The following is a 25,069-nucleotide window of genomic DNA, read 5'->3' on the forward strand; positions in this document are numbered from 1 at the left end:
AAAAAGAATGAATCAACTTGATTTACTGTTCTAGAACAATTCCCAAGCAATTACGTAAGTGAAAGCAGTACACATATTATCTTGAGCCCTGGTATAAATGCTGGAGAAGTTAAATCTGTTATGAAAATCCTACCTGTGCTGTGTTATTCCAATATAGTTAGTTTGGTTGCCTTTCAAAGTGTAGGCTTTATCCTGCATAACTAAATATGCAGATAAGTTAAAACTATTTCCAAAGACTCTAAAACCTGACTCAGCATGACCCAAAGAAATTCTTGGTATCTGCTTCAGAAGGTATCTATTATAAATGACTAACACTTTTTAATCTGAATAATTAGATTTACTGCTTTCCATATTACCTAGGAAAGCTTTAATAAACTTACACTTAGAGAATTACATGGAGCAATGAGAAATAAGGATGAAGGAAAAGAATAAAACACACAATGATTAAGAACACATGCTCGTTGCAAAGACAAACTTGGTTTCCAACTGTTGTCTAACCTTTGACAATTTCTTCTACTTCTGTAATGCTCTTTTTGTAAAATGTTAATAGTGTGAAAATTATTTAAACTAAACAATGTACATATATAAAGCACTTAGTACATTAACTGCCTGGCACTTGATTAGGTATGCAATAAATACAACTCCTTACCACACTCTTAACTAACCTCCAAGTAAACAATAAATCCTTGGGATAACCTTTCACTCCAAAAATCATAATACATACAAACATATTTCTGTTCTTACCAGTTGGGTCAAGGCAATTACATTGGACATGAAATGATAAATTCTGGGCTGGGAAAAGAGAACTGAATATACAACCCCCAAGCTGTATGCTTCAGAAAATTTTGTTAACAAGATGAGTTACACACAAAAAACTATTAAATGTGTGAGACAATTCTAAAAGACCAGGTCTGGAATTCTAGAATTTCAAAAGACTAAATTCTCTTGAATTCCAGAGAACAACACCTGCTATTTTGCAAGTGTTTGAAGTTTAAATTTCACCTTAAGAACTGGAACTTCAAACAAAGGGCCCATACTCAATGAAACCTTGTTGGTCCAACTTTAACAAACTGATAAATGAATCTATAGGCTTTATTCTAAAATGTTCAAGGTATATATATCTTTTCTATTTGCCACAAATTTTAGACTAGTCAATTTGAATACAACTTGAAAGTGCCTCTATTAAAGAAAAGCTTACTTATGTCAATATGCCTAAACAAACAGGTTTGTAGTAATTTCTTCAAAGTTATAAGAGATTAACATTTCTAAAAGATACTATGATCAAAAGAAGTAGTACTTGTTCACCTTTATGTTTCTTATCATATAACTTTTGTTTAAAGCTTTTATCTGTGGGCCGGGCGCTGTGGCTCACGCCTGTAATCCTAGCTCTCGGGAGGCCGAGGCGGGCGGATTGCTCAAGGTCAGGAGTTCAAAACCAGCCTGAGCAAGAGCCAGACCCCGTCTCTACTATAAACAGAAAGAAATTAATTGGCCAACTGATATATATATAAAAAAAATTAGCCGGGCATAGTGGCGCATGCCTGTAGTCCCAGCTACTCGGGAGGCTGAGGCAGAAGGATCACTCGAGCCCAGGAGTTTGAGGTTGCTGTGAGCTAGGCTGACGCCACAGCACTCACTCTAGCCTGGACAACAAAGTAGACTCTGTCTCAAAAAAAAAAAAAATAAATAAAGCTTTTATCTGTGGAATACTTTTAGAATGACAAGAAGGTGGCACAGAAGAATGACAAAGCTAAAACAGCTTTCATTCATGGAATTGTATCAGAAGACAGAAGAATAGTATAGTATAGTAAGATTTTATTCAATATAGCTCTCCTCACTACTCAGTATGGTGAGCCTCAACACCCTACCCACCTGATATGGTCTCAATGTGTCCCCCCAAATTCACGCTGAAATCCTAAATCCCAAAGTGACAGTATAAGCAGTGGAGACTTTGGGAGATGATTAGGTCATGAGAACTCAGCCTTAGTTAAAAATAGGCCCCAGGGAGCTCACTATTCCTTTGCACCATGTAAAGACACAGCTGTGCCATCTATAAACCAGGAAAGGAGCCCCCACCAAATACCAAATCTGCCAGCACTTTGATCTTGGACTGTTCAGCCTCCAGTACTGTAAGAAATAAATTTCTGGGTTTTTATAAGCCACTCAATCGACAGTATTTTGTTACAGCAGTCCAAAAGGACTAAGACACTATCCCTCGCAATGCCAACATTATAACTTGATCAGTTACATTGCTAACAATTTTAAAACATTCTCACAGTAAATGATATTATACTATTCAATAGCTACAATAAAGTCATCACAAATTACCTTCCTCCATCAAAATAATTTCTTCCAGTATCAATTACTTCTGTGTGCCACAGGTACAAAAATAATAGTGTCCCAAAAGTTGCCATACATAGGGAAAAGGCGAAATTGTACATAAATGCACCTTTATTTACAAAATATTCACTAGAAAATTTTTCTTTTGTTCAAACTAGCATAGTTCTATGAAGTTATATAAAGACAACCTCAAACAAACCTGATCCACGTAAACAGCGCAGTTTAAAAAACAAGACTTTTTTGTTCAATATTAAGATTTCCTGAAGATTCACCTATGTACAATCTGCTAGCCATGGTACAGGCATTCAAACAATTCAGGTTTAGATTACTTCTATAATTTTAATGTCTATGCACATTTCCAAGCCAACAGAAGGTTTAAACTACTTTAGGTAGGTCACTCAAAGTGGTACAGTTAAATTGTTAATTCAATTCGTTAAATGTCAAATGATAACCTAGAATATGTTCTCAACTTAATGGTTTAAAACATAATTTTTACTATTTTCCATATTAACTGTAGGACACCACAGGAATTACTACTTCAAGGTAGTTCAAAGTCCCAAGAGTACATCATACATTCCTTTTGATGATATCATCTTGTGAAGCTAGATTTTGATAGTCACTGTTATAAAAAGTGAGTACCATGCAAAAGTAAGTACAGAGTAGGAAATGGGGGAGGTAGTGTGCAATCTGATTTCAAAGTCTAAGAAACCGCTGTACTCAAATGGTGCAGACATAGTGCTAAATAATGGTGGTTATTTAAGAATAAAATAAAAGGGGTTTTTCAATGTATGTGTATTCTTAAACTTAAATATAAGTTGTTAGGACCCAACTATGTAATAAATAGAATTCTGAAGTATCTCTTTAGACTTAGTGTGCCATAACGAGATTAGTGAAACATTAATGTCCGGTGAATCAATACAGTGTGACAATCTCAACCCTACTGAAAACCTAGCTCACTAACCTAGAATACCAGAAAATGATTTATACTATTTGCTGCTTCTAGTCCATATGCCTAACTCTCCCCATCCTTCAAGTAAGATGAAATGCTTCCTCCTCCGTGAAATCATCTATACACTCTAATTATCTTCCTAATTGCTTCACAGCTCACTACCCTGATGAACCAGTAAAAAGCCAGTGGTACTAGTACAGATTCCCTACATACTTAATATTCCTTTCACTAGTAAAGGAATCAACAAAGACTTATACAGGCTCAAGTTCAATTTGATATATTCCTGGCAACAATATTACACAGTATAAGCAACAATAATCTTACTATAATCACAACAGCACTATGTATCTGTGGTCCCCAACTCACTGCCTCCAGATCAGTTCTCCTACCACCAGCTCTAAGCCAGTTAGGAACAGGGCCACAAAGCAGGAGGTGAGCGAACCAGTAAAGCTTCATCTGTATTTACAGCAGCTCCCCATCCCTGCCCTACCCCCGGTCTATGGAATTGTCTTTCATGAAACTGGTCCCTGGTGCCAAAAAGTTGGGGGCCGCTGCTATACAATGAGACAAACTACTAAATGATGTAAATGGTCACATGGAAAGAGTCCAGTAAAATTACTTTTACGTAATTATGTGCTACACTTGAATTAGAACAAATCCTACCACAGAACAGATATTCAACAAATTAGTTTATAATTGTTTGTATAATTAATGGTCCTTAAAGTACCATACCTATTTGACCTCTTACCTTCAGTCCTGAGAGAATATATGGATTCATTCCACAGTGACAAGTATTATCAAAGTTTAATTCAAGCTACCACCTCCAATTATAATTCAATTATTATGTGTTAAAAGAAACTTTATTAAATTGTTTTCACAAGTTCCTTTCCTTGAATTAACCAGTAAGATCCAATAATTTCCCAAACTGAAAACCTACCATTACTACCAGCAGGAAGAATCGGCAATGCTGACTGAAGCACTTCTAATCTGAGTGCCAGTATGACTCGGACTACCATACTTGATCTCAGAGCCCTATGAGGTAGTTATTATCAGCTCCACCTTCTGAAAAAGCACTAAGCACAGAAAGGCTAATTAACACATAGCCAAGGTCACAGCTAATAAGTGGCAGAGCCAGGACAAAACTCAGGCACTGTATGCCTAGAGGCTGTGCACTAGGATTTATTTCCTTTTGGTTCCCAAGCCTTTATTTTTAAATGAGATTGCCCTCTCGGAAACCCACTCTGGAAACTCTAAGTAGTCTTTGTGCAGGTAATGCTTTTATAGTCTGTTACTTCCAGAGGCCCCAAGAATCTGTTATGGCAATTCTCCAGTTGTCAACCTTAGAGGTTCTATACCATCCAGCTCCTTACTGTAGCCATGTATGTATGTATTAGCCTGTTATATTCATGAAAATAATTTTGGATTCTCTTCCATCTTCTTATTTATCTATATTGCCTTTTTGAGATTAAAAACAGTCCTTAACATCTTAGAACTGATCTGGCATAGAAATGCTGATTTACATAAATCAGAAGGCTACTTAAAAACTATACAGACAAAAGTGCTGCTTTCTCAAATAAGTATGATTTTTCCCTTTAGAAAAAAAAATATTTTTTAAAAAAGCTGTTCTATCTGCCTGTAAAGCTCTCACCCTATATAATCCAATTCCTGTTCTGGACAACCATTATTTTCAATTCAAGCCTGGACTTAAATTCTAATGTCGAGCCACAAATCTAAATCTAATTCTTAAATCGTTCTTTCATATAAACTCCAATATTCTGTTTCAGAAACTTAATTGCAATTTGAAATTTTATATTTACATTTCTATTTGCTTTATGGGGACAGGGACCAGATTTACTGTTTTTTACTATTCCTAGCACTGCCTGACACATACAAGGTACTCAATTATTAGCTGACTGAATGACTACACACCGTTCAACTAACTGGATTCTCTCACTATCTCAGTAATTTTACGGCTAGGGGGGAAATCAAAGGGATGCATATCACCTAAAATAAAAGCAAAATTAGCTACCAAATCATCCAACATCAAATATTACAATGTTTTTCCACAGGTAAAAGATTAAACTGTTTTCTTCCATAAAAAATTATCAGGTCCGTAAAAAAAAGGAACAAATAATTTCTTAATATTTGTTACAACTCCAACTACAAAGTGCTTCTTAAAATCCACCACAAATGTGTTACACTAGTAGCTAACCTCATCTTCCGTAAATGAAAATGAATTAAGATATTTTATACTGACTGGTCATAAATACAGCAACTTTTCCTTCACTGACTGCTCTGTCCTTTAGCTACTTCATTGGGTTTTTTCATTAATTGCCATTCTGAGATACCAACAGGAAAATAAATATGGTGCAAAAGGAATGCTTCAGAAAAAAAAGATGGGGACAAGCAATCATATAAAAAATGAAATATAAGACCTCTACAGGGAGAACTATGAAACACTGAGGAAGGAAACTGAAGGGGATATAAACAAATAGAAAAACATATCATGCTCATGGATTGGCAGAATCAACGCTGTTAAAATGTGTGTACTAACCAAAGTGATTTATATATTCAATGCAATCCCCATGAAAATACCAAAAATCATTGTTTGCAGATCTAGAAAAAATAATCCTGCACTTCATATGGCACCAGAAAAGATCCTAAACAGCTCAGATTTCAAACTATACAAGGATATAAAAACAGCATGGTACTGGCACAAGGACAGAGACAGAGACTAATAGATTAGAACAGAGAACCCAGATATAAAACCATCCTCATATTGCCATCTGATCTTTGACAAAGCAGACAAAAACATACACTGGGGAAAACAATCCTTTTTCAATAAATGATGCTGGTAAAATTGGATAGCCACATGTAGAAGACTGAAACAGTATCTGCATGTCTAATTACCCACAAAAATTAATTCATGATGGATAACAGACTTAAACCTAAAGAATGAAACTGTAAGAATTCCAGAAGAGGTTGGAAAAACTCTTATAGACATCAGCCTAGGCAAAGAGTTTATGAAGACGAGCCCAAAGGCAATCACACCAACACAAATAAATAGAACCTGATTAAACAAAAAAGCTTCTGCTCAGCCAAGGAAACAATCAATAGAGCAAACAGACAACCTACAGAATGGGAGAAAATATTTGCATGCCATACATCTGATAAAGAGCTAATAACCAGATCTACAAAGAACTCAAGCAAATCACCAAGAAAACATCAAACAACCCATTAAAAAGTGGACAAAAGGCTGGGCGTGGTGGCTCACGCCTGTAATCCCAGCACTCTGGGAGGCCGAGGCGTGCGGATTGTTCAAGGTCAGGAGTTCAAAACCAGCCTGAGAGAGACCCCGTCTCTACCATAAAAATAGAAAGAAATTAATTGGCCAACTAATATATATAATATAAAAATCAGCCGGGCATGGTGGCGCATGCCTGTAGTCCCAGCTACTCAGGAGGCTGAGGCAGGAGGATCGCTTGAGCCCAGGAGTTTGAGGTTGCTGTGAGCTAGGCTGACGCCAGGGCACTCACTCTAGCCTAGGCAAGAAAGCGAGACTCTGTCTCAAAAAAAAAAAAAAAAAAAAAAAGTGGACAAAAGACATGAACAGAGGCTTTTCAAAAGAAGACAGACTAATGGCCAATAAACATATGAAAAAAAAATGCTCAAAGTATCTAATCATCAGGGAAATGAAAAACAAAACCACCATGAGATTATCACCTAATTCCAAGAGAATGTTTTTTATCAAAGTCCCAAAACAATAAATGCTGGCATGGATGCACAGAGAAAGAACACTTACACACTGTTGGTGGGACTGCAAACTACTTCAATCCCTATGGACAGTAGTATGGAGATACCCAAAAGAACTAACAGTAGGCCTACCATATGATCCAGCAATCCCACTACTAGTTATTTAAACAAAGGAAAAAAAGACATTTTATAAAAAAAGACATTTGCACTTGAATATTTACAGCAGCACAATTCACAAGTGCAAAGATGTAGAAACAACCCAAGTGTCTATCAGTACATGAGTGGATTAATAAAATGTGGTATATGTATACCATGGAGTCTTACTCAGCCATTTAAAAAAAAGCAATCAACTAATACCTTTTGTAACAACCTGGATGGAACTGGAGACCATCCTAAGTGAAGAATCACAAGAATGGGAAAACAAACACCGTATGTACTCACTATTAAATTGGAACTAAATGATCAACAGCCATGTGTACATATACCAGTATAATTCAGTGGAAATGAAGCAAGTGGGAGGGAGAGGATGGGATGAGTTAATTCATACTTAAAGGGTACAATGCACACTATCTGGGTAATGGACACACTTATAACTTTGACTCAAACTATACAGAAGTAATTCATGTAACCAAAACGTTTGCACCTCTATAAATGTCTGAAATTAAAAAAAAAAAAAGAAATATAAAAAGCATTTAGCAGTAGCAGCTTTGTAAGCTCACTTGTCCACTGAGATTGGGTAGCTATTTAAGGCAAGACTATGTACTAGTGTACACAGAGTGTACACTAACATACTAGATCCAATACTCTGAAAATAGCACAATATCAGACCTAGAACCCAGGATTTAGGCATAGGTGTCTCAAACACTAAAGAAACTATCTTTGGATCATTAATCTGTATGGGGACGATTTAAAGTTACACTAATTTAGCAGAAGTGCTCTCAAACAAGCTACAGCTAAATTCTGAGTCCCTTAAACAGAGTTCTATAAATTAGTCCTCTTTACTATCCTTCTATAGTGAAAATTAAAGTTTCCCCTGGCTACACAATGAAAACATGAGCATTTTAATATATCTATTTATGGAAACAGCTAATGAAGAGTACTGACAGTTGTCAGATGTAGTCACTCTTCTTACACAATTAACTATATAACTGATCTTCAGTTAAGGCTTTAGCTGTTTTTAATATATGGGTTCTCATATGAGTTGACAAATGACTATGTAAAATATACTTAGGGATTCATAAAACACTACATTTAACAAAGCATTCCCATTAGTTCAAACTACCACTAGCCTTTTTCCTATTAAACAGGAAAGTTATACTTGAAAATTTTACTTTACGTTAACTTATGGGTAATAAAACACTCTTTTATTAATATCATATAAAGACAACACCAGGTTATCTCTTAGCTCTTCAGCAGATTCTAGAAGGAATACCAAATACCTTACCCCGTCTGGAATAAGTTTTAAAGAAAAGTTTCAGCATAATCTCTGGGAATTGCTCCATCAGAAAATACAACAATGCCAAAAATACTTCCAATTTGAGCTATCAAATCTATTTATGTTACTTGTCATTCCCTACCAACTGAACCAAAATCTTTCACAAGCATACATCTTTTGAAAGCCTATCCTTTCTCTACTTCCCACTACACACACACACACACACACACACACACGGCCCAATATTATGTATAACTTTCTCACATTCCAATTTCCCAATTCTGTTCTCTCTACTCAACTAAGCCACACCAGGTGGCTTGCCAAAATAACTTTAATGCAAAGTGAATCAAATGTCACAATGATATATATCTTTTGAAGATGAGTAAACTCTGCCCTTTCTTATCCTCAAGTCCTTGACATTATGTGCATTTTAAAGTAGTATGAAACAATGAGCTACTATTTTGTTGATGTAATTCTTCTGCAATTAATGTAATATCACTAAACAATGAAAATTAGGGGTTAAGGCAAAAACATGCCTCATAAAGACAAGCTGACTTCAGTACTTTAAACTACTAATGATATTGAAAAGATTACATCGAAGAACTAGAAAAAACTGACACAAACTTGAAGAATAAGTAGATATTTTAATTACAGAATCTTACTTATAGTTGTGAATGAATATATTTTGATTATAGAATTTTACTTGTAGTTGTCATATAATTATATTTTAAGAAACTTTATCTCTGATACACACTGAAATATTTACATATGAAATGATATCCAGGAATAATTTGAGACAGGGAAAAGGCTGGGATATGGAAGAACAAGATTGACATGGTTGAAGTGCATGATAAATACATATGGAGTTCATCATACTATTCACCTTCTCCATACACTTGAACATTCCTACAAAATACAGTTAAAAAAAAAAAAATCAAACATTATGTAAGACTCATTTCATTTATACCATTAACACTGTATATCTCTCTGCCATCACAAACTCACATCACTGCCCACATAACATTTTGTCCCCAAATGTCTTAAAAAAAAAAACATCTCTAGGAGAAGACTGCATTGTGATAAAGAAATCATTTTATTTTTTAAAGAGATGGGGTCTCACTATGTTGTCCAAGCTAGAGTGCAGTGGCTACTATAAATCATAGCACATGTAGCCTCAAACTCAAGGCCTTAAGATCCTCCTACCTCAGCTTCCCAAGTAGTTGGGAATACAGGCACTTGCCACAGCCCCAACTCAAAGAAATTATTTCTAAAGCTAACTTACAGTATCACATAAACACAGATAAGCAGAAGCAACAAGGGGGAAGTGAGATTTTCAAGAGTGACCATCAGGCAGCAAATATCACTACTTATTCAGAATGCAAGTGTAAGATGAAGATAAAAATATTAGGAAAAGTTAAAACATCATAAAGAAGCTCAATATGGTTGTCAATCATGTGTACCATAGCTATAAAGAGGAAGGAAAACCTTCAGGAGGCTCCAAGAGTATATTATATAACAAAAGATTCCTCCTAAAGCTCATAACATATGCATGCTAATAGCTACACAATTAACATTAAAAGTACCCTCTCCCCTAAATAAATCATATCCCATCCTACACATCATTCCTTTAAAATCAGCTTTTACTAAGATGTATCACTTGACTTTTCCATCATATTTAAATGATATATAAAAGTGCATCCACTAACGACACATTTTACAGTACCAGTAACATTTCACCTATGATGCGGAACCAAATAACTGAAATCTAACCCTTGAACTTCAATTTTTACTGGATAGCTACATATATTATTACTACTAGGAAAAATAATCTATATTAAAAAGACATCTGGCAAGTCTATGAAAGTCTACTCTGGACAATTTTAATCTAAATTTGGATGACTTGCTCCTGCACTAGCAAAGTTCCCTATCTAGTGATATGAAACTATAAGCAGAAAAAGAAAAGCATCCATTTTTAAAGATATAGTACTTACTTAAGGATGGTTTTTGCACTACTGCAGTCCTCAAATCGAATGGAGTAACCAACTTCCTGGCCCAACATCACATCCATTTCATCAGCAACTCTCTGAGCCACACTCATTGCAGCCACTCTCCTGGGTTGGGTACAGGCAACTCCTCTCTTGGGTCCTGGTAATGATCGCATATACTCCACACACCACTGTGGAATCTATCAAATAATTTCACATTTAAATTAATTCTACTGTGCCTACATATCAAGTATATTTAAAATAAAGTACTTTATCTCATTCTAATAATTTAAAACAAAATTCAATCAGGCATATGACAAAAAGAATTATTTACGACTCAAACTTATAACAACACAAGCTCTCTTAATCCAAGGAAGAGTCATGTATAATATTGGTAAGACACAATTATATTCTGGAGTAGAGTAGGTCCAATCAGGCTTTGATGGATATGCTCAACAGTATAACTGCCCCATCATTAGATAATTCTCTGGGCAATGGAAAAAAATCCAACTTATAACAAATTCTACTTTATAATATTATAGCAATGTTAGCTTCCAAAAATATTCTAAGTTAAGTCTAACTTTTAAATTCCAATACAATTTGAGTTACAAAACACAGGTAAAATTAGAAATCATATCGCCTAGCTATAAAGCTGTGCTTTCAATCCAATTCAAATTTAGTTTATAAGCCAGCATAAACTAACTTCTAACACTAACTCTTTGGTGTTCCCAACCTTCTCCCCTCAAGAGCTGTTATGTACAATGGCAATACCTCAGATACCATCTTAAAAGCCAATTTTAGGAATTGCCAGTCTTAAAAATCAACATGACCCAGAGCAGCAAGCACTTCCCCAAATAAGGGCAGCCTAGGGGGAAGGCAGGAAAAAAATTCCAAGCACAAGTTGGTTGCCATGATGACATTACATTTCCTCCCTGTTTCATCATCAACAGACGCTAACAGATCCTCTAATTTTTTAGTTCTTCCCTAGTCATTTATCTGGAAAAGAACCATGGACAAAATATAATTGCTAACCACATAAAACAAAAATTCACTGCTAGGAGGAGGACATGACTGCTCTGCACCAAAGATTCCAAAAGCCTATTAGATTCTAATGCCACAGAAAACATGGGGATTTCTGGTACAATAACACTTGATGAAGGATACTGGTTGTTGCATTATCATCACATTTTAGTTAGGTTACTTTCACAATTTTGGGCTGTCATCACTGACAAACATCTGAAGGGGGGATGATTATGCTGCTTCTCTGAGAACAATACATGTCTCTAAAGGGTTTTAAATGAACAAAAATACTAAACTGAAATAGCAGTGTCTTCTTAGTTGTATAAACCCGCAGATCCAGGTTTAAGTGGTTTTCTGGTATGGCTTTGCATACATCTGTCTCTTTCTCTCTCTATATATATTTACCTCCTCATTTCAGCAACCCTCTTACCAAGGCAAAATGGATTTTTAAAAAACCTATCAAAATGAAATTCAAAAAGCATTCACTGGCAAATTAAAGATATTTAAAATGAATTCAGAATTCTCAAGGCAAGAAGGTTCACAGATTTTTTTTTTTTTTAATTCACTCCAGTGAAATGGATAGCTTACCCCCACTTTAAAAACAAAACAGTTTTGGTTAATTTAGCATTTCTCGAACTTTTGATCTCAGGACCCCTTTATACTCAAAATAACTGAGGATGCCAAACAACTAAGAGATTTACTGTGTTAGGAAACTAAAACTGAAAAATTGCTAAACTATTTACTAATTCCTAACAATAAAAGCCCATTCTATGCTAACACAAATAACACTTTTTATGAAAGATAACTACATTTTTTAAAAATAGGGATCGCTGCAATAAGGTCTTACAGGGGGGAAGAGAGTGGACTCAATTCCCCAAAATAACTGTATTTTTCAAACAAACAAACAAACAAAAAAATTTAGACCAGGCACGGTGGTTCATGCCTGTAATCCTAGTACTTTGGGAGGCTATGGCAGGAGGACTGCTTGAGACCAGGGGTTTGCAACCAGCCTGAGCAACATGGCAAGACTCTGCCTCTACAAAAATTAGTCAGGCACAGTAGCGTGTACCTACAGTCCCAGCTACCTAGGAGGCTGAGGCAGATCACTGGAGCCCAGGAGTTTGAGACTGCAGTGAGCTATGATGACACCACTGCATTCTAGACCAGGCAACAGAGCAAGATCCTATCTCAAAAAACAAATTAAGCTAGATGAGTGTACTGTCTTACATTTTTTACAAATCTCTAATGTTTAGCTTAAAAGAAGACAGTTGGATTCTCTCATCTGCTAATTCAATATGTTGGTAGTATTTTGTTTGTTTGAAGTACACAAAGAAAATCCTAGAACTCTTGAAAGGGTTTCAGAGATTTTTAAGAGAGCCCACACATATTTGGTGGAGAACTACTCAGTTAATGCATCTATCCACATTTCAAAGGAAAATAGCATTAGGAAAGAAAATAGGTCCTGAAATACATAGGCTACTGGCTTGTTCAAGACAGGGATCAGTTGTTCCAAGGCTATTCCTTCTTTTCAGCCTTTTCCCTTTCCCCACTTGAGGTCATCTTTTTAAAAACTGATCTTCCACCCTCTAATCTTATTTATACATTATCTTCAGTGGTCTTATGTGTTCTCCTGATTTCTAATACTACCTACAATACACTAATGTCAATCGTAACTCTAGCTCCCATCCCCAACCTAGTCATCATTTCCCACATGAAGAACAACTATTTCATTAGTCATCTCAAATTCAACATGCTCAAAAGCAAAACCACTTCTCACCTTCCTCCAAATACTTGTAATTCCTCACATATGCCCTACTCAGTAACAGTGACTCTAATACATCCCTTAATTTCCATTCCTACTGCCCTTCAAAGAGTCAAAACTTTTATTACGACCTCTTATATGGTCTGTAATCAGCATGCTCACTAGACAGGACATTTCTGTAGAAATCCTTTGTCACTCCCCTCCAATTTAAAAGCTCTGATGGCTTCCTAATCTATAGCAAGATATATTAAAGCCTATATAGTTTCAGTCTCACCAGGCCTACCTCCCACTCTACACACTCTCTACACACTAGCCAGGGCATACAATGCGTTCCCTTCTCTTAAACAAGGTGTCCTTGCTCAAGCTGTCCCTTTGGCTGAGCTAGCTTCAGTTTCTTATACGTGCATTTAGTATATGCATACTAAGTAGCAACATGAAATGTCTTTACTAGGGGTCTGTCAAAAGTCAGAATCATTACTTCAGATTTTGTCTGGAGGACTTAGGCACAAAGAAATAACCCAAAAAATGACTGACTACTCTTAAAGTTTAATAAGAGTATGTCAAAAAGCCTTTGAATGAAATTCACTTTTAAACTGGTTTCCCTTCAAATCCCCCAAATGCCCTGCAATCCTAAGTACCCAAGTATCCTAAGTAGCCCCCCAAAATCCAAATAACCACAAACCTTGTTTCAAGTTTACTTGATCTTTTTCTACACTATTAATAAACTAATCTCTGAAATAAGGTGAACCATATCAGACCAGGGAATAGCAGTATGAAGAAAATGTAACTTTAGCTACAAGACAAAGTTTTAAAATGTTGAACTCACCTAAATTTATAAACTATGTAACCTAGGGCAACCCATTAAAGTTTCTCATAAATGTAAGCTTCATTTTGCTCATCTGTAAAATGGGGATGAATACCTTCCTTGTAGGGCTGTACAATAACTCAAATGAAACAATACACATAAAGTACAGTGTCTGACTTTACCGAAGTGCCAATTAAATGGCTGCTGTTAATACCATGCAAACTGGGAAAACATGCCAAATAACCATTAAAAATACTATGATAGTAATAAGTTCAGTTACAGCCTTTCATGTATTTTTAAAAAATTCTTTAAATTTCCATACATTGATTTAAAAAACCCTACTGGCTTCATTTCCTAATAGCAACACTAAGTTTCTCTCATTAAAAAAGAAAAATCACACTCCCTAAAGCCCAGTCTTTAACAAAAGACTCTTATTTTGGTTGCTACAGTAGCCTTCAAAATTGTCTCCATAAAATACACAAACTGATCTGTGGCACATGTAACATAAATTATATATGCAGTATGCTTAATTATAAACATGTATCATAGGTTCATAAATATGAAAAACAGGCCATTAGGATAACACAACAATATTAACAGTCATCTCTGCACAGTAAGATAGCTTATCATTAAATTCATTTCAAAACTTTCCTGAATTTTCTACAATGGTCAGGCAATGCTACTTTTGTAACCAAAAGGAATTTTTAACTGATGATTCAGCATCAAGAAAATGAAAACATGGTTAACCTCTCACTCATGGCAAGAAAATGCAAATTAACAAGCACATCAAAATAGCACTTTACACCTGTCGGATTCATAAAAATTCAAGTTTAGTAGTATGTTCTAATAGTTTCCCACATGTGCTCTTATATATGCTCATGGAATAGCAAAGGATAAACTGATATGCTCCTTAAGGAAGGCTACTTGGCTGTATATATCACTATTACAACTTATCTTCTAACCCAGCAATTCCCACTTCCTACAGACATATTTGCCCATACAAAACACCCATTAGAGACAGCCTAGATGTCTATCAACAGGGATCTAGTAAATAATAGACCATCCATGTTTGAAAAATATCCTACATATTCCTAGAGATAGTACTAATGAGACACTAGTGACAGTGTTTAGTTCTACTGGAGTGGGGGTGTGACTAGATGGATTAAAGTCATGAGTAGAGACTATATACCTTCTAACACTTCATGCCTTAAAAAAAAATAGATAATATTCACATGGTTCAAAAAAATATAATAAAAACAAACAACAAAAACCACTCCAATGGTTTCTCCACCCAAGCACTGGGAAACAAATTTTGTGCCCCTAAATCTGTACTGTCCCACAGCAAAATGGGTAGCATCACTCTGCAATATTTAAGGTAATAAAATTGGAAAAACCAGCACTGCTATTTTCAGACTCAGGGAAGACAGGTACTCCCTATGGGATTTCCATTCTGAAAGTCACTAAAAAGTACTAAACATCAAAGCAGCATAAAAACAGCTATTCAAGGTGCTCTACAAGACAGACAAAGGGAATGACCACCAGCATCAAATAAGCAACATTTGGTAAACTCTGATGAAATATGTATCAGGATATACAATAACTCACCTGCGTTGTTTTACCAGACCCAGTCTCACCAACCAGTACAAAGGACTGATGTCTAACTAGAATATCTGTAAATCTATCCTTGTATTCCCAAACAGGAAGCTGAAGCCGTTTCTTTAGAATATCATAGTATCGAGGAGTATGGGGTAAATTGGTGAATGGATTAATGCACTGTGGAAGTGATGTGTGTCCTGCATGTCCCGTGTGTGTTGAATGAGCAGAATGTGTTGAATGTGCCGAGTGGGTTGAGTGAGCTGAGTGGGAAGCTTTTAAAGGTGGTAATCCAGCACTGATAAGCATTGCATTAGTAGAAGCTCGTAATTCCTTCTCTTTTTCTTTCTCCCTCTCCCGCTCTCTATCTCCTCTGTCACGTTCTCGGTCTCGATCTTTAGACCTATCCTCACGATCCCGGTCACGATCTCGATCCTTCCTAAAAACAAAAATTTAGAATTCAGATTCTGAATTTTATGCAAAATTTCCATGGTAGCATTATAGTTAAAAAGAACATAAATGTTTAACAACTGAATGAATAAATTGATATAAAATTCAATGGATTACATAACTATCAAAAATAATGAAAAAACTTATAATCAAGGAGTCCCCATGCTCCACCATAAATATCTTTCCCTTCCTTGATAATACTCAAATTTTTCCCACAACCTTTACCATGGGTGAGGTAATACAAGAACTCACTATCTTGTAAGTAACCCCCCCCCACTTAAACAGAAGTCACAGATACTAGAAATTGAGGGTAAGGTGGAAAAAAGGCTTAATTGGGCAAAAGAAGATGGTATCACAATCTTTACCAGATTCTCCTTCAAGTTATGTGAAGAAGTATTTTTTGCATTGAAAAAAAAGTTCAAGATTTAGTAGAAACAGTGCTACCGGATACAAAGACAACTCCACCTCACAATGTTACAGTAAAGAGTGGTGGTTTTGCTCAATACTTTTATTCATTTCTAGTAAATTACTTAAATACCCCTTTCCTTGTTGTAGGAAAATGTTTTGTGCTATAATGCTAAGTGAAAAGAGTACAGTACAATGTTATACATATCAGTATCTCAACTAAGTAATACAAGTATGGATTATAGCTAAGTTTATTTTCTTACTTATACTTTACAGCACTTTCCCAATTTGGTTTGATAAGTGTTTACTGTTTTACAAGAAAAACTAATATTAAAACACTTTTATTCCTTTTTCATTGTTCACTCTTACATTTTTGCCATAATAGCTATAGTAAAACATTAGAAATACTCTGTAAACCTATGTACCTTGGTTAACCATAAAATGAAATGTAGACAAATTAAAGCAAGCTTCATGAACAATACTTAGTTGTTTAAAATGTTCAAATTATGCACGGAGCTACTATATTAAACTTAGCTCAATTTAAAATAGCCAATTCTGGTATCTATTACATTCTAGTTACTAGAGATGGCCCTCCATATAATGGTAATTTTAAAACAATCTATGCCAGGAATCCTCACAAGCAGAATGGCTACAAGTTGCTCAAATGTCTGTGTGTTCAGGAAAAGGCTGCTGCTAAGACGGGCTGATGGTGGGCATAAAAACCTTAAAATAATCTATGCATATTCACTCTACTAATCCAGTTTACTCCAGATCAAGTCCTATAGCAGACGAACTCGTCACAGGGTGTTTAGACCCAGACTTGAAATTGTGTGGCAACATAGAGCTATGTTCATTTTTCCTTATCTGTAACATGTAAAAATAGTATACATTTTCCACGCTCCAAGTAAGTATAGTCATGCACCATGTTAACATTTCAGTCAACAAAGGACTGCATGTATGGGACTGCATGTATGATGGTAGCCACATTAGATTACAATACTGTAGTATTTTTACTGTACTTTTTCTACGTTTAGATACAAATATTTGTTATTGTGTTACAAATGCCTACAGTATTCAGTACAGTAACATGCTATACAGGTTTGTAGCCTAGGAGCCATAGGCTATACCACCCAGGTTTGTGTAGGTACACTCTGTAGTATTCACAGAACGATGAATTCACCTAAGGACACATTTCTGAAAACTTATCCCCATCATTAAGCAATGCATTACTATATTAATAACACAGTAGGAACAAGCATTCATTTTCTAGGATGGTTGCCCAATCACAGAAATGGTAAGCTAATCAATTATATCTGATCTTGTCCTTAAAATATATATTTCTATTTCATACAAATTTTACTCAAAGGGGAGAAAAGCCTTACATATGTATGTATGTGTGCATGTACATGTGTGTATATATATATACATATAAATAAGTATGAAAAGTGATTTTCCCTTCTTCCATTTCAATGTTCAGCTTCCAGATAATCACTGGGCTTGTAGCTAGAATTGAATGAAGCCTCGCATTCCACCTGGCATAAACAGAAAGGAAATCAAAGGGAAAGAAAAACTAAAGGATAATGTAATAAACATAAAATGAAGTTTTACAGTTCAAAACTTCAGAGTCCTGGCCTATCTCTGAAATATGTCATACCACCTTCTTTCTTTGCTTCCCTTGTTCTTTTTCCAATCTAAGGTGCCCATCAATTAAATAAGCATTTATATTGCCCCAAAGTGCAAATGAGTAGTTTATAATAGGGTACACAGCTTAAAGACCATGGAGCATACAGTTTGAAAAGAGCCCTTAAATAACATTTGGTCTATATAAAAAGGAGTACATTTCTAGTACTCACTCAACCATGAGGGAGAGGACAAAAAAAGTTTAACGAACTTCTATACTTTTAGCATAGTAATAGGCACTTAAGATACAGACCTAACTTTTCTAGAGTTACAAAACTTGGGGGAAAAGGGGTGATGAACAAAAGTAAATTGTATATATACACAGGCACAAACACATACCCACAAAGATAGTCTTGCTTTGTTAAAGTAATACCTATACTAACAAAAGTTTTTTTTTTTTCAGGGACTCACTTTATAAGAAGCTTCATTACCAAACAAAATACAGAAGTATAGAATACATTCTGAAGACATAAAGTTTAGTTGCTGACCCAAAAAATGGGGACAGCTGTGGTATAAGAGTAAAACGAGTACTCAGATCACAAATGTATAACCACAAGAAAGGCACAAGCATCAATTGCAAAGTGAAAAGTATTAATAAAATAGTCTCAGATTAAAATAAGAAAGCAACAGGGAGGATGCAGAAGATAAAGTCAACCACCCAGAAATGCTGCCTATGGTTCAAACTATCTACCTTCAAAGTGGAAAGAATTAAAGGTAAAAGGGGGACTAGAATCCTCTGCTTCCTAAATACGCACATTTCATTATATGTATGCATATATTCTTTTTTAAACAGGCATTTCTATTATAAAGAAGTTTTTATCTTGAAGATTTACTAATTGAGGCATAATGGTGTATACTCAGCCACAATAGCAGAAGGGACAGACAATATGAACGCTGATGAACACATGGTTCTGTACTGTGTCTCAGCTCAATCCTTAGTCAGGACTTAAGCTAACTACATGACCAGTTAATTCTTTTGTCATCTATAAATTGTGGTTACTAATAATTTATGGAGTATAAAAAGAATGAAATGAGTTGATATATGCAGCACATTGTAAATGCCCAGTAAATATTAGTTATCATTAAAGATTTTTTTTTAAAAAGTTACAATACAATGTTAAAATTCTACATGGAAGAATAACAAGCACTGAAATACTGCTGATGAAGATGTAAACTGATTATCAAAATAGGAATATTTTAAATAAGCATTGCTTTTTTACCTGGCAATCTTACTTCCATTAATTTCTCCTAAAGATATGGGTGCAAAATATATATCTATAAGGATGTCCATTATACTTTCCATTTATAAAATAATGACTGGGAAACTACGAAACATCAACTAACAGGATATTGGTTAAATAAGTTATGACACACCTTTACAATTGCAGAATTATGCAGCCAATGAAAAGGACAAGGATGTGTAACACACCCCCACACAATGGTTAATGACATTTCTAAGTGGGGGGGGGAATCAAAGCACCAAATGACAAATATTGAAAAATCCCACTGATAATTAAATAGTATAGCTCATATTTGTGAGTATATGCAGTGATCATATGCAGTGATCATAAAAAAATGTTCACCAAAAAAATATTCTTCAAAGACAGAGACAAAGATTTCAGGGAATTTATTGCCTTTTTCTTTATACCTTATTGTACAGATATTTCTTGTGTTCCCTGTGGAAAGTTACTTAGCCTCATCTACAACATATGTGTTTATTACATATAAAGCACCTAGAATAGCGTCAGGTGCATAGCACATGCTCTACACGTTATCACAGCATTAATATTATTAGCTTCACTTTCCTTCAATTAACAGGAAAGCACTTATCAGGAATATGGGAAACCAACATCAAATGAAAAATGTTCCTAATTTCAAAAAGTCTTTCTATACTTCAACAATTAGTTGTCTTTTGGTAGTAATTTTATGGTGAAAATTCTGTGGGTTGATGGAGAAAGGAATGACATCAGAATATATAACAGGAACCTACAATTTCTACACCTAACTTCTAAGTTAAAATGTGCCAGTAGTAAATAAAGCCTTATATAGTTTGGGAGAATATATGTGAGAATGAATATATGTGAAATCTCCCACTGAGTTACTCTCCCTTTTCAGTACTGGAGAAATGGGACAATCATGTTTGGCAGTGGCATTCAGGAGACTGACAAGCCCAAGCTCTCAGATAAAACCACCTGCTAACTGTCAGGGATTTAATAAAAACCCCTGAATACTAATAAACACTGTAAGCTAAATAAAACCATTTCTTTTAGAAATGACACTCAAATGACACAGAAATCAGCAAAAGACTTCTCTCTAGAAATTTTTCAGGACTTGCTCATTATTCTAAAGATGAACTCTCCTTTACCTACAGGACAATGTCAATATACAAGGCAATCATAAGGTTAACATCATAGATCCAAAAAGTCAACACTTATTAAGGAATCTGTTTTTAGAAGAGAAAGGAAAGAACCACATATACATATCATGGGACCACTAATACCAAGGAAAGCATTTTAAATGTTGTGCATATGCACAAATACAAATGAGTGAATTCATTCCCTCCCATATACCTTGTTCCAATCTGACCTCTTGTGAGACATCAGATGCATCTGAGCCAGATGAGAAGCAATTTATTTTTTCTTCAGAGGAATCAAGAACCAAGTGTTCCCTACTTTACTAATCCATAATAAATATCATTAAAATAGGCTGTCATGACTCTTAACTACATTATCAGGCTGAGCAATGAAGAGTGAAAATAGAGCAGGGTTCTAGATTCTGCAGTAAAATGTGTAAACTTGCACAAGCTATCTAATCTGTGGTCTCCGTTTCTAATTCCTTGAAAGGAGCTGATTACACTTTTTAAAATTGCTTCCAGCTCTAAGGATTTGTGACATATAACTCAAACCCATTTAACATTTGCTGGGGGTTATGGAGGATAGGGAGGACAGCCTAAGGAGAGCCTTACAATGCCACTGTGTGGTTCCAATGTCTAATTTTGTAAGCTAACGAATCTACAAAATTAAAATGTGACCAACTTCTGCCTTCTATTCAATATAAGGCAAGACATCAAAAAGTGCATCCTACCCTGGCTTATACTCCAAAATGAAACTAAACAGATACTTGGAAGTCAATTCCAATGAAGAACTTTAGTATAAAAAAAGTCACAAAAGCTACATAGGGGACTTGACAGAGACTGTGTCACATTCACACAATAAAATGAAATTATGCAAAGTAGCTGGATATTCGGACTTTTATGTTTTTTGACTGAATTATCCAAATAGATCTCTGCCTATTGGAATAAAAACATACACTGGACAAGAAATTACTTTTATGCATCTACTCAAGTCAACTGCTAAATTCCTCTGTGTCTTCAAGGAAAGGCTAAGGGAAAGGAATCACGAACATCATGAATATGTGTATTTCAACTCCCAAACTCCACCTGGGCGACTTATTGCCAAAAGTGTTAAAAACACTCTTTGAAGAGTCCCGGTATTGCAAAAGCTACTTACTAAGAAAAATGGGGAAAAGACGGAAAATAAGACCTTACGGGTAAAAAAGAATGCCTTCTAATCCCTAGCCCAGGGATGCTCAGTAAGCACTGCTTTAAACAAGGCAGGAAATAAAGGAGATGGCGGGAGCGTAGGTAGAGGGCGGAAGTTTGCCTAGCGTCTACTTTGAAGTATTTGAATGGACCGAGGCACGCTCTCTCCCGCCAAACTATAAACTCAGCCGCCCCAAACCACCAGCCTTCCAGCCCATCAGGTATACTACTCCACGTTTTCCTTTCTCCCAGCAGGCGCTCTACTCTCCCTTCCCCCGAGAACTACCCTTTCGCTCGCTCCACTCAACTCCCGCCACCCCCACCCCAGCCCACACAAGAATCCACACGCTTCTCACTTTCCACGCTAGGCCTAACCCCTTCCAGAGCACCCGGCCGCGCCCCCCACCCCCTCCCCACCGCCCGTTCCCCCGGTCCCTCAGCCCGAGAAGTACCTGGTGCCCTCGGAAGGGAATACTCCCGCCGCGCCCTCCCCCACCCGCACCCCAGGCTCCAGGCCTCACTCGGAAACAGAGGCCACGAGGTCCGCGGTTCACTCCCCGCCGACCCCATCGAAAGTGACTCTCGCTCGGCTCGGCCTTGCAGAAGAGGCGCCCTCGTGGCCACAACAGGCCTCTCCACCCTCCCGACTGGGCCGGACGGCGGCCCCGCCACACGCAAAGCCCCGCGCTCTTGCCGGGCCGGGCCGGACAGGGGCCGCTCTTCCCGGCCCGCCGCTGGTCTACCAAGCCCACAAGAAAACAAAGGCTCGGGCTCCGGGACCCGCCCGACCAGGCCAGCGCTGGCCCGCTCCCTGCCGGGACCCCAACAAAGCCCGAGTCGCCGCCTCGCGCCGCCGGCCTCGCTTACCCATCGGTCCCCGCACGCTTCTTGCCGGAGGGGTAATCCTCCCCCAGGTCCAACCGGTGGCGCTTGGACATCTTCGCACTCTTCGAGCGGGCGGTTATGAAGGAAGCAAAATAAGAAGCTACCTACTATATGGGCACAGTAGAGTACAGCTACTTAACTCTGGAGGACCCCCTCCCCTCCCGCTACAACAGCCCACACCGTGCGGCCCGAACCAGGAGCTAAAATGGCGGCGGCGACGAGGGCTGGGCCTGCGCGCGCTTCCGCAGCGTGCGTGCGTACGTGCGTGCGTGCGTGGTGCGCGCGCACGCTGCCCAGAGGCGGGGACTCCAGTCCCGCCAGCCGCCTCATTGGTCGGACTTCTCTTGGCCCTACCTTTCTCCAGCCTCCTTGGTCTCCCCGGAGCTTTCCACTCCCTTGAGCGGCTGCTGGTGGGGCCTGAGGCGAGTAGCCTTCAGGCTCTATGTCGGTCCCACTTTACCCCTCTGTTTTAGGAAATTGAGAAAGTCTAGTCCTAGTTAGGAAGTCCTATCCATCTGTATTACCCTGGCTTTAGGAGAATCGGAGACCCAGAGAAATTGAGAAACTAATGAAGATCATACAGCTAATAAGTGGAAGAGCCATGGTTGGAACATCTCTGTTTTATAAGTCTAGATCTAGAACTTGCAGTCACTCACTGCACCAGACACTTAATTGCAGTGAGAAAACTGAAGTGAGAAAATGTTTAGACTTGCCATGATCTATTTTGCCTTTTTTTTTTTTTTTACCCAGCGTGGACAACATGCACTCAAGCTACAGATGTTTTTACTGGAATTTAGAAAATTGGCAGTGAGGTTACAACTTGTTTTTGTTTTTGTTTTTGCTTCCCCCTCCCCTCGTGTGCCTACAATACGCTTTCACAGTGTTACCCCTAGCTCTGTCCTTATTCTTACAGTAACCCTGCAGGGTAGGTTTTGTGTTAGAGATGTGCACCCTAAGGCTAAGAAAGGTGAATAAATCACACCACCATCAGGGCTGTACCCTACAGCTTGTGAAGCGATAGCAAATTGATGGGGCAGGATGACCCTTATGACTTATGTGGCTCTCGCCCCTTAGAACCTATCTGTTCACTCAATTGCATTCCTTCTCAGAAGAAATGCACAAGAAAAAGGTCTGTGGACCATCCCGAGCAGGGTGATCTCTGTCTTTCATGTAATGGCTCTGTTTGGATACTCTGGAAGACCATACTCTGGTTCATATCAAATTCTCAGAACTGCAATGGCTAAAATTAAATGCAACTTAAAAATCGCAACTGATTAAGAGGGTTTCTATTTTTGGACCAAACCCATATTCCATAATGGTCAACACATAAGGTCAACACAAAGAAACAGGTATTTTTCACCTATAAAATATTTAGTACAACTTTCTACCCTAAATGTGCAATAGTCCTCGTTTTGTCCCTGGTTTTACTTTCTGTGGTTACAGGTACCCATAGTACTATACAGTAAGATATTTGGATAGACCACATTCACATAACTTTTTTTTTTATTGAGACAGAGTCTCACTTTGTTGCCCAGGCTAGAGTGAGTGCCGTGGCATCAGCCTAGCTCACAGCAACCTCCATCTCCTGGGCTCAAGCAATCCTACTGCCTCAGCCTCCCAAGTAGCTGGGACTACAGGCATGCGCCAATTTTTTGTTGGTCGAATTTTTTGTTAGTGGACCAATTAGTTGGTCGATTAATTTCTTTCTATTTTTAGTAGAGACAGGGTCTCACTCAGGCTGGTTTTGAACTCCTGACCTTGAGCGATCCTCCCACCTCAGCCTCCCAGAGTGCTAGGATTACAGGCGTGAGCCACCGCCCAGCCAACTTCTCCATCTTTAAAACAAAGTTAATCCCAGCTATCAGAACAGCAGTGAGAATTAAGTGGTGTAAGGCCTGCAAACTCTTAGCTAAACCAAAGTCTAGTAAGTCATGGTTATTAATAAAGCTCAGACTCCAGCACTGCTAATGGGACCAGACAGCAGGTTCTGCAAGACAGTGCCCAGCTCAGCCCAGAGGCCGGCTGCAAGTGGAGAGCCTGGGGCACAGGAGAGCAAGGCAGACTCACCGTGTTCAGATACAGGAGGCCTCAACTGCATTGATGAGCAGAGAGTGGAAGCCCCCACTCTCTAGAAAGTGCAGGGCATGGATGGTGGCTCCCCCGGGGGAGCAGACATTGTCCTTGAGCTGGCCTTGATGCTGCTCTGAATCCAGTAGCATCTTGGCAGCTCCCAGCAAGGCCTGGATTTTATTAAAGTATAGATTGTCTTCTACTTATGATGGGATTATGTCCTGATAAACCCGTTATAAATTGAAAATATTGTAACTCAAAAATTCATTTAATAAACCAATAAACCCATTGTAAAGTTGAAAAAAATCCTAAGTCAAACCCTCATAAGTCAGGGACTACTGTATATTGTTATAATTGTTTTATTTTATTATTAGTTATTGTTAATCTCTTACAGTG

At 37.5% G+C, this 25,069-nt stretch overlaps 1 protein-coding gene across 1 annotated transcript in view; it reads right to left on the reverse strand.

Moving 5' to 3' along the window:
• Positions 1–22,844, reverse strand: part of DHX15 (DEAH-box helicase 15) — a 61,028-nt gene extending 38,184 nt beyond the window's left edge. Inside the window, exons 1-3 of the mRNA XM_012737478.2 lie at positions 22,586–22,844; positions 15,655–16,081; positions 10,469–10,662 (exon numbers count right to left, since the gene is read on the reverse strand). Of these exons, the coding sequence (XP_012592932.1) occupies positions 10,469–10,662; positions 15,655–16,081; positions 22,586–22,656 (692 nt within the window). The 5' untranslated portion in view covers positions 22,657–22,844. The remainder of the gene's footprint in view (positions 1–10,468; positions 10,663–15,654; positions 16,082–22,585) is intronic.
• Between the last annotated feature and the right edge of the window lie 2,225 nt (positions 22,845–25,069).

This window comes from Microcebus murinus, chromosome 3, assembly GCF_040939455.1.
Source record: "Microcebus murinus isolate Inina chromosome 3, M.murinus_Inina_mat1.0, whole genome shotgun sequence".
Taxonomy (NCBI): domain Eukaryota; kingdom Metazoa; phylum Chordata; class Mammalia; order Primates; family Cheirogaleidae; genus Microcebus; species Microcebus murinus.